The sequence below is a fragment of the Drosophila subpulchrella genome, chromosome 2R (genome assembly GCF_014743375.2).
Source record: "Drosophila subpulchrella strain 33 F10 #4 breed RU33 chromosome 2R, RU_Dsub_v1.1 Primary Assembly, whole genome shotgun sequence".
NCBI classification, from domain to species: Eukaryota; Metazoa; Arthropoda; class Insecta; order Diptera; family Drosophilidae; genus Drosophila; species Drosophila subpulchrella.
The window spans coordinates 12887376-12897783 of record NC_050611.1 but is presented as its reverse complement, the minus strand read 5'-3'; the positions used below and the strand labels follow the sequence as shown (position 1 = coordinate 12897783).

At 45.0% G+C, this 10408-nt stretch overlaps 2 protein-coding genes across 2 annotated transcripts; both read left to right on the top strand.

Moving 5' to 3' along the window:
- Window positions 1-226: 226 nt before the first annotated feature.
- LOC119550406 lies at window positions 227-3384 on the top strand. The gene is made up of 4 exons (XM_037859064.1): window positions 227-1777; window positions 1833-2065; window positions 2118-2514; window positions 2579-3384. The coding sequence occupies exons 1-4, from the start codon at window positions 314-316 to the stop codon at window positions 3086-3088; spliced, it is 2604 nt and encodes an 867-aa protein (XP_037714992.1). The 5' UTR covers window positions 227-313; the 3' UTR covers window positions 3089-3384.
- A 488-nt stretch (window positions 3385-3872) lies between these two features.
- Window positions 3873-5004, top strand: LOC119550192. The gene is made up of 3 exons (XM_037858734.1): window positions 3873-4051; window positions 4119-4327; window positions 4389-5004. Exons 1-3 carry the CDS (start codon window positions 3973-3975, stop codon window positions 4704-4706), a joined length of 606 nt encoding a protein of 201 aa, XP_037714662.1. The 5' UTR covers window positions 3873-3972; the 3' UTR covers window positions 4707-5004.
- Window positions 5005-10408: the final 5404 nt, after the last annotated feature.

The following is a 10408-nucleotide window of genomic DNA, read 5'->3' as shown; positions in this document are numbered from 1 at the left end:
CAAAGTTACATTTCGGAAAATTTTCGGAAGGTTGTGGATGACATAGGGTGCAAATTTAGCGCCCCTTATTTCTTCTGACTGTAATGCCACCAACAATGTAGGGCTTCCTAACCTTACTTTCTAAATAACTTCTTAAATACTTGTTCGACCTAAAAAACATTGACAAATCCCAATAAAAGATAATTTTAAATAACAAATGTGGCACCAGCATGAAGATCATTACCGTTGGTAGAAGAATGTCATTTGAAAAATCTTAATATACATGTGAAGCTTGATTATACTAATAGAACCTAATTCTGACTGGGCCACGAATATGTCTCGCATTTCCAAGCGCGTCTACGAGGCGAAGACCACATATCCGGATCGCACCAAGTCCGAGGAGAAGTCCTTTACGGAGGTAAATGTGCCGATCAAGAAGCTGGACACGGCCCTCCTCCTGCTGAGCTCCAAGGAGGAGTGCGTCCTGCTGACCGTCTTTAGTCACATCACGGACTTTGCCCGTCGCCAGGATGTGAATGTCCTGGAGCTGCGGGCCCACGGCTTGCTGGAGCTGCTCTTGGAGAAGGAACTGTTTATCAGCTCGGAGAACACGATGATCCGCCGCTTCGCCCTGTACCTGCTCACTGCTCTGCTGGACAACACGGACATGTCCACCTACGAGCCAGAGCAGGCGGACCAGATCCTGGAGCTGGCCTGTCGGTTCTACATGAAAGAGAGCGACGACTTCTGCATCGAGTACCTGACCTATATACTCAATGTGTGCCTGCGGGATCCCCAGATGGCCCACGGTATTGTGGAGGCCACCGAGTTCCTGGAGAAGTTCAAGGCGGTCTTTATCAATTCCGAGAATCCCGACACGGTGTTCAACTCGATTGAGGCACTGCATCGAATGCTGCTGGTCCAAAGTGCCGAGCAGATGCTGGAGTTCACCACGCAGCCGGACTTTCCGGTGGATCGGATTATCTGCGAGGTGACCAACGAGTTCCAGGAGATCCGCAAGGCGGCGTTGAAAACCCTAAAGACCCTGCTGGCGGACACCGGAGAGGACAGTGTCTTCGAGCCACTGCATCGCTGCTTCTTCGTTCTGGAGCAGCTGGTGAAGGCCTTCTGCGAGAATCCTCAGGGACCGGAGGCCGCCGATATCGTCGAGGTTCTCGCCACGGCTCTGCGGTCCGAGAAGATGACCAAGCTGTTCTTCGAGCAGAATCTCTTCGACCTGGTTGTCGAGCAGGTGCGCAGCCACATGGACCTGATGCCGCTGGAGATGCGCTGCACTATCATAGCGATCTTCGCGGAGACGGCTCAGTATGAGCAGTTCCTGAAGCGGATGCACAGGGCCGAGATCACGGACATGTTCCTCAACTGCCTGATGCAGAACAAACCGGCGCCGGCCGCCTTCGTCATTCAGGGCCTCCATCGCATGTCCCAGCATCCGGATGCACTGCGTCGCATTGTGGCCGCCTACGAGGAGGGAGCGATCCGTAAGCTGGTGGCCATCCTCATGTCGCCGGACGTGGCCATCAAGGTCCGGGAGCAGGCGGCGGAGTTCCTGTCCCGCCTGCTGGTGGCCGCCTTTCGGGATACAGCCGCCCAACTGCAGGAGCAGGACATCGCCACCGTTCTCACAGCGGTCATCGCCCAGGGTCAGCCAACCCTGTCCATTGATCTCATCCTCTCGCTGCTGACGATCATCGAGAGTCTGGCCCAGAACGAGGAGTACCGCACGATCCTGGGCGAGTATACATCGCTAACCGAGCAGCTTGCCCAGTTGCTAATGGTAGTTATTCAGATATATCATCTTGTAACTTAATAACCGAGTATTCCGATGACAGCGTTCCTATGCCCACTCCATCCTGGTGAACAACATCTTCCGCTGCCTGTGCACCCTGATCGATGAGGCTCCGGTGCGCGAGACCCTGCTGGCCAACTTCATAGTCTCCTCCATCAAGCGGGCCCTCAAGTCCCTGTCCAATCTGGTCAAGACCTCGGTGACCAACTTTATTCTGCAGACCACGCGGTTTAATGAGTTCATAGACGCCTACATCGATCGTGGGATCCTGGAAGTGTAAGGATCCATCCTCTCTTCCCACAATTGTGTTAATACCTTTCGTTCCCAGTTTGCTGGAGTTCCAGAAGCACGCCTTCTGCGTTTCCACCTGGGGACCTGCCATCGAGAGCATCCTGTCCAAGTGCCCCACAATGAAGTTCGCCATTCGCAACAGCCTGACTTTCACGGACATCACCGCCGGCAAGGACTTCTATGTATCGCGCAGGAAGTTCGAGGACTTCCGCAAGTTCCAGGACATTCTGCGCAACGATTGCTCGCCCTTGGATGCCGTCCTGGTGGTGAACTTCGATCGTCCCAAGCCGGATGAAAACGATGTGATCGACGTACCGCTAAGGTGTTTAAACACGGTCTCCGATATGCCTGGAGATCTGAGCTGGGATTATTGCAAACGACCGGGAGACTTCTACTTGCCGCAGTACTTGGAGGCACTTAATCAGACTCTAGCGGTGGGTTATCCTAGATTTCTATGGTTAGTGAAAATATATAATTGAAACCCCACCTATCCTTAAGATCCATGGTTTGGTGGAGAATCCGGAGCGGATCCGTCGTTCCATCGACTTTGATAACGTGGCCAAGCGGAGCAAGCTGATCGCCCAGGCAGTCTTCGCAGTGATGAACGAGAATCTCAAGATTCTGGACCTCAATTCGACGGAGGAGTGCTGCAAGAATACGGTTCGCTGTCACCTGCAGGACCTGCGCCACGTCCTCCATACGAACTTTATTCCCCTGGGCATGGTGCGCAGTGGCTGCCAGTTCGAGCGGGCTGTGCTCTTCAAGGGCCTGGCCGACCAGATCGGACTTCCGTGCACCCTGCAGCGCAGTGTCGACGGCAGGATGCTCTACAACGAGGTGCCACTGCCCCTCGAAGCCGAGAAGGATGTGCACTGCGACAAGAAGACGCTCAAGTTCATGCCCTGGCGCATGTTGCGACCCACCCACGTGGTGGACCTCATGTACAACGTTGGCGAACTGTATCCGACGCAGAGTCGCCAGGCGCTGCAGTACCTGCGACTCTACTGATTCCCACTTTCTGATTTAGCAAAATTATCTTGTCCAGTTGTTTGTCATGTAATGCATGGTAGTACTCAAGGGATTTTTTCGGGAAAATGTAGTCTTATAATTCCCAAGTTTTTATTTCGAAAACGTAAGCTTAAATTTTTTCATAATTAAAATGGTGTGTTACTAACAAGTTAAGATCAAGTTAATAATTTAAAAATTCTTTACCCTATATTTTCGTATAAGAGGATCAACGGTTAGTTTAGGTTAAAGGATTCTAGAAATAGTTTCTAAAGATTTTGTGGACCAAAATATGGGACTTTGAAAAGAGCAAACAACCAATACACAGACAAAAATAATTTATTTTTACATCGCATTGTAATTTAATTAATTACAATATGTATATTTTTTAAAATTACATTTGATTAAATCAAATTAAATTAATTAATTGTATTTCATATTCAAAACTCTCCGAATCCAAGAAGAGAGCAAAATGCAAGATGGCAAACAAAACTAAATCTCCGTATCTAGAAAGAATTGATACTGAATTTCAAAAAAATTATCATATCTTATACAACTTATTTCTGTGTAAATAATAAATAAGTAAGTCCTACTTTTGTATTGGGAATTTAATTGATTATATAATATTTCAGGAAAAGGAAATGTTTTTCAGCTGTAACAAAGATATGGTATTTTTTAAAAATATATGTTTTTTCGAAAACCATGGTTTGCCTCCCGACTGTTTTTGGAAAGGCACTGCGCATGTCCTCCTCGTCTGGCACTGCGTCTGACATTCGGGGTTCAAGTGTCAGTTGGAGAGCTGTGAGGTCCGCGGAATGAGGAGCACGTAAACAATAGATTCTCGGGCCTCGGTAGATTAGCCAACGAATCCAGAGGCCAGCGGCAGGATGATCAGGCCCTTCGTCACGCTGCTCTACTTCCTGCTGACCAGTTCCTCCATCGTCTTCACGGCCTGCGTGAATAATGGTGAGTCCTGGGGGCTCGGCGACCTTGGCCTGGAAAAATCAATAAAACCCTCCATTCAAATGTCCAGTCACGGGCACCAGTTCACCCGGACCGGGACCCAGTACCTCGTTGACCAGCGGGCACATTCACCGGACGGCGGCGGCCATCGAGAGGGTGAATCTGCTGTGGTGCTACGCCTGCCACACGATGGACGACGGGGAGGCCTGCGTGGATGTGGCGGTCAGGAACGACACGGCTCTGATGAAGAAGTGCCATGGCGAGGAGTTCATCTGCATGGTGAGTGCTGGTCAGGGGTCAACCACTGGAAACACTGACCATATCCCTCTTTGGACTCTAGGTTAAGCGATTCTCGTACACCACCAGCACGGAAAACTCCACCAGTTCACCCAAGATGTGGTCCTTGGATCGGCGGTGTGCCGCCAACTGTGAGCCCGGCTGCATCATCATTGGCGAGCGGACCAAGCTGTATGCCTGCACCTCCTGCTGCGAGGAGTCCTTTTGCAACACGGGCCGCGGAGCCGCCTCTGGGATCTTCCATCGCGAGGACACGGGCATTGGCACACGGCTCTTCTGGCTGGCCGCTCCCTTTTTGGTCAATATGTCACTGGTGCTGTACAAACGGCACGCCGGCCACGTTCTCCTCAAGCTGCAATAGTCCAGCGGGGTCACCTCACTGAATTTATGGGCAGAGAATCCTCTTAAGGATGCTGCTCCACACTCCACAGCTCAACTCCACTCAATGCCAAATCCTAGCTAATTTTAGATCTACGTATGTCTCCTGTAATGTAGTTAGGCCTTCAGGTTGCCGTGTGATAATGAAAGCTGGCCTCGTCACTGCAGCGAGCTCACACCCAACAAGTCGAGAGATCCACATTTTGCCTCTTGTTTCCGTAGGCTAGTACTAATATTATATTTTACCATGGATTACATAAAATTAAATATAGATTTCCCTAGTCAAGGTGTGTTTCAATTAGCTTATCATTAAAAAGTTCACATACCATCTTCATTAGCTAAATAAGATGTTATATTATAGCCCTTTAAAGAATCGTTTAATATATTTTTAATATATTTTACTAATTTAAATTCGAAGAGTGTGTTATTAATGGTGTAAACTATTTGGTGATAGTAACTAGTAAAAGCCGATCGTTAAAATGTAGTCTATATTTAAATCCTATCAAAGACATGTTTAAAGTTCTTAACTTCTAAATCTATTTTTATTCACCCATTTTGGTTCTATATTTGGTATAGCTTATTAAAATATGGTGCTTAATTTTCTTTTTGTTAAATTACAAAGTTAATTTCGAAATTAATCTGGCTAATTGCACAACATTGCAAGTACTGAGCGCATTAATTAATTGAAGGTCGAATATTACAGCTTTGTTTGGCATTAGCTTAGTCCCATGCAAAATGTTAATAGAATAATTGTAATCTCTAAATTTGGGTTTATGCCCGGTATCCGTTGGCCCCAAGGGAAATTGTATTCCATATTCTGGTAAACATTGGTGCCATGAATACATGCATTAAGCCCTTCAATTGGCCCCGTAAATTGCATTACGCTTCCGCTTCTACATGGCCAGTTTCCTCTGTCTGCATCCGCATTTCGGCTTTTGGAGGCGGGTGGCGGATTCTGTGGGGCGGCTCTTCTGGGCAGACATGAATTATTTATTGGACAAGCAGTCGCCGCAGTGGAGGAGTATTCATAAGCAGGAAGGGGCGGGGATCAGGACCTCTTATCCGGCCTTGGGTGGGCGGCAGATCCTGAACATCTAATGGAGTTGCCATTAAAAACAGATACTAACATGAGACATGCTGCATCCGTGTTTCCGTGCGTGGCACTCTTGTTTTGTCCTTATTTTCGGGTCTGGAATGCACCACGCCCCCTCATTTGGGACACACATACAAGAAGGCTCGTTAACGCCCATGAATTGCAGAAGGATTCTTACACAGAAAGAGATTATTCTAAAATCAACAAATGATAAAGAAAGGGTTTGAAAATGTATTACTATTTCAATATTATATAATTAATATTATAAAATTAATTATATTGATTATAAAATGCTTTAAAAGTACTCAATAATTCTATGAAATCTATAATGTTCGTTTGATTTTGCTTTGTTAAAGCTGGCTATGATCGGTAAAAGATAGTATTTTAAACTTTAGAACTTCGTTTTCGTTGGAACTTAATAGCTCACTGAAAGTTCGACCATTTGAAGCATCATTTTGTTTCCCAGTGTACATAAGCTATTCCTGCTCCAGTTTCAGGCCCCTGGAGGGACATTTGCCGGGCCAAAAATGCTGTGCTGCAAGGACTTCTAGATGAACTTCCGGCGCCTAGGTTCCTCCATCTTGGCTAATAAAGCCGAGACAAATCTCTTCATTTCGGGCTTAATTTTCTTAGCAAATTTACATAAATGACCGAGGGGAGGGCCAGGATGTCGGATAGGGTTCAGGTTCAGGTTCAGCCGGCTGGCCATCCATCATGGGTCTCCGTGGGTGGCGGAGTGTGGGAGTGCCGTTGTGGTGGGGGGCGGATGGCTTTATATGCCCTTCGTGTATTTGGCGTTTATTTTTGCGGCTTTCATGTCGTAAATCTTCATCAGACGGCAAATTACGTGGTTTCCATCGTGCCTCACACCCACAGCTCCTTCGGCATCCTTTGCCGTATCGGGGGCACTTTTCGAAATGTGGCGGAACGTATCCGGCGAACAATAAAGTGACCGCAATGCGAGGCCCCAGCCCTCCATATCCTTGGCCAGGAAAAACAATAAGCGGTGACAAAAAGGCAAACAGGATGGGCATAAAAACAGCAACAACAATGCCATAGACAACAACCAAAATAACCATTAAAGGAGAGAATGAGGAGGCGACTGCGGCCCAACCATTGACAACAGTTTCATTTATGAAAAATAATAGCCACAGCAATATGCAAAATTTATTATTATATTTGCGTTGAGCCGCAAAAATGCGACGGATTTCGAACCTCGACCCCAAAATGATGATGAGACTGTTCGAACGAGCGAAAGTGAATTTAAAATACCCTTTCCGATATATTTATTTTGCTTTTACAATAATAAACAAGAAAAATTGCTATAGTCGCAGGCCTCGACTATCAGATACCCGATTTTCAGCCAACAAAAAAGTTATGGGCGATTGTTGGAGTGTCGTGGCTCCCTGTTAAAACAAACTTGCACAGCGCAGGAAGCCCAAGAATCTACTTGCCAAGTCCCAACATTTCGGCTAGTGATCCTAATCAAGAATATACTCACATTATAGGTTGGGAAACGCTTCCTTTTACCTGTTACATACTTTCCGACTCTACGAGTAACGGGTATAAAGAGGACTTGAAGTTTAATATGCTAAGTGTGCCAACAGTAAAGTCCGGCACTTATACCCGTAACAGTCCGTATGAACGATGAGATCTCGGAAACTATTAAAGCTAGAATGTTGCAACTTGGAATGCAGATTCTTGAGCTTCCTGCGCAGCGCAAGTTTGTTTTTACGCCCACTCTAACGCCCACAAACGACTAGAGCCTTACGAGTAACGGGTATAAAAAGTTTAACTAATCTTAATTATATACTTTTAAACGATCATCAAATGGGAAAGCAGTATATATTTAGAAGATATTCACCAAAAATGTGTACCTTTTATGGGATTCTCAGGAACACTCTGCAAAAATTGTTTTAAAATCATTAAATTGTTTAACATACCCCTCCGGTTTTATAGGGGAAATGTCACAGAGATTCCCGCTCGCTTTATTGCTTTGCCCGCTTTATTCATTCATTATTATGTATTGCCACTTTGGCATTGGCACTGTGTTTCGCCATGTTTCTGGTTGTTTGTCCCCTTTTTTGTCTGTTTTTATTTGCCATCACTCTGGGCACTCGTTAGCGGTTGTTGTTGCTGCTTTGTCGCGCCAAGTCCACAAAGAAATTTCAATTAAAATGCAACAATGCCGCACTCCATCATCGTGGCGACGCGCCAAGCTGACAAACCGCGACACATTCCCCCGTCTGGAATCCTGGTACTCCTGCTGGTACTCCTCCCTGGTACTCCTCCATGGTACTCCTCTCTGCTGGGAGACCCCTAGAATTTGGCAGCCACGAAAGTCGCACGTCTCGCCAATGGCTGGCAAATGACTTTTCATTGCTCCAAGTTTTTGGCCAGACGGCAAAGGGGGGTTTTGGCCAGTGTTTTTGGAAACTGCAGTAATGAGCTGGGGAAATAAGTTTAGTTTAAGCAAGTTTTGTGGGAAGGATACTTAAGTTCGAACTTAGGACGTGCTTTTATGATAGATAATAAGTTTATAACTATTTCTATTTATGATTTTGGAACATTTTGTGTGGCATACTTTTTGAATACCCCATTTTCTTTTACTTTTCATAGCCACATATTTTGATAGCCACAAATTAACATAGTAAAAAATATTAAAATATTTTTGCTCCAGCGTCATTCAAGTCTTTGAGTTAAAAGCAGATAATATGTTGCATTCAAAAATAATTCAGGTCTTATGTATATCAATCCTCAATATCATAATGGAGCGCAAAAAATAGTAAAGAGTTAAAGACCAATTATAAAATAAATATCTTAAAGGTATTGATAAAGTTAATCGTGATAAATGGCACCCCCTCCCAAACCCTCGAATTAAAAGTGAAAGGAAATGTATTAATCAAAAAATATGCAACTGATTAATTGTTCTAAAAAGATAATAATTTTACAATATATAGTTTGCTCATAACCTATTTTTAAGGTAGCGGAATATTTAAGGATAAACCAAACAAGTCAATTGCTTATACCAACAGTTTATGAAAACACGTGAGCTTAAATATACCTCAGGCGAAATAGTGGGCCACCTTGCATTTTTTCTATTTGCATTCTGCATTTGTAATAACTGTTAGCCATTAAATTCTTTAAACTGGTTCCTTAAACAGCCTTCTCATATCCCCTCGAGGGTGATAAGTCCTTGTCGCCTGGGCAACAGGATGCACATGCAGAACACCGAAAATTGGCCAAAAACAAGGGCCAACAAGGCGGCAACATCTGGCGGGGCATGGCGCAGCAGGCAGCGACAAGACCTGGCCGATGTTCCTGCCACCCACGTCCATTGACAGCCCCCGAATGTCAGTGGCCTTGTAGACGCCTGTTTCGAGGCCCCCTTTACAATAACAACCACCCACCGCTGGAGGGTCGAGTCCCTTGCAGCGACTGTGTAATTAAAACTTTGAGTAACAGCCACGAAAACTACAATTGACTGACTGCCTGACATCCTGGGGGCATTATAGTGGGCGGAGGATGGGTGTTTGGGTGACTGGGTGTTTGGGTGGTGACCTAAGCTGTCAGTTGGCGCCACTTTGGGTGCGAAGTGTTTTCGTTTTTTTTTTTTTTAATAAACTTTCACCAGTCTGCTGCCGGCAGCTCATCCCTTATTGGATTTTCAGCTTTCTGTGTTGCGAAAGCAATGTTGATGGAAGCGGAGCGAACTGAAATAGGGATAAAGAGATAGTGGAAAATCGTAGGACTTTGGATTTTCTCCATTAAGAGCTTGCTCTGCTCTTGCGATTTGCGTAAACGATTTTGATAGATTTTGATGGGATTTCGGTTTTGGTTTCGAGTTCGCTTTCGTCTCGAGTGACTCGAATTTGCTCGCTGACTGGTTGGAGTCCCTTTTGCCCACACGACTTCTGGATTTAATTTCTGCCATTTTCACCAGCTGCAGGACACGGAAACGCACTAAGCGTAAATTAGAGAGCGCAGGGGAAATTTCGTGTTGGAAAATTGATTTTCTCGTGTCTTTTCTTTTGCCAGCTTTACGGTAATTTGCTCGCACACAGACACACTTGAAAAAAGGTCTATTTAGAAGGGCTAAGTAATCCTAAAATATATCAAAATTTAAGAAAAAATATAAGTAAAAGTAAAAATATTATATGATATAGTGTTATATTCTAAAATTATTGGAATAAATAAAGGTTACCATTTTGTTGCTTAGATCTATTCTATTTATTATGTTAATTTTAAAAAAGAAAGTTAACATATCATGGTTTTTAGTGTTTAAGCGCACATTTAAAGTTTCTATTGTATACCATTTAGTTCTCTGTGCAGGGAGATTCACTTGGATGCACACACAAAATGTTTCTCTGCTCACGTTTAATGCTTTACATGAATTTGCATATTAATCTTGGGTTTCCTTCCCCAACCCCAACTCCATCTCCAAAGCCAGCTCCTTTCATCCCTTTCATCTCTGTGTGTCCTGGCAACCTTTCCGAAATTACACGGAACTACACATTTTGGTTTGTCACCTCGGCATTACGGCACGTAAAACGTAATCAGCTGTGTGTGCAAAGCTTTCGGGAATCCCCCAA

Excerpts from the sequence above, each read along its gene's own strand:
- LOC119550406 (XM_037859064.1), top strand. The coding sequence starts at position 314 with ATGTCTCGCATTTCCAAGCGCGTCTACGAGGCGAAGACCACATATCCG. Across the intron at positions 1,778-1,832 it reads AGCTTGCCCAGTTGCTAATG|CGTTCCTATGCCCACTCCAT; the intron begins GTAGTTATTCAG and ends TTCCGATGACAG. Across the intron at positions 2,066-2,117 it reads GATCGTGGGATCCTGGAAGT|TTTGCTGGAGTTCCAGAAGC; the intron begins GTAAGGATCCAT and ends TTTCGTTCCCAG.
- LOC119550192 (XM_037858734.1), top strand. The coding sequence starts at position 3,973 with ATGATCAGGCCCTTCGTCACGCTGCTCTACTTCCTGCTGACCAGTTCC. Across the intron at positions 4,052-4,118 it reads CACGGCCTGCGTGAATAATG|TCACGGGCACCAGTTCACCC; the intron begins GTGAGTCCTGGG and ends TCAAATGTCCAG. Across the intron at positions 4,328-4,388 it reads GCGAGGAGTTCATCTGCATG|GTTAAGCGATTCTCGTACAC; the intron begins GTGAGTGCTGGT and ends TTTGGACTCTAG.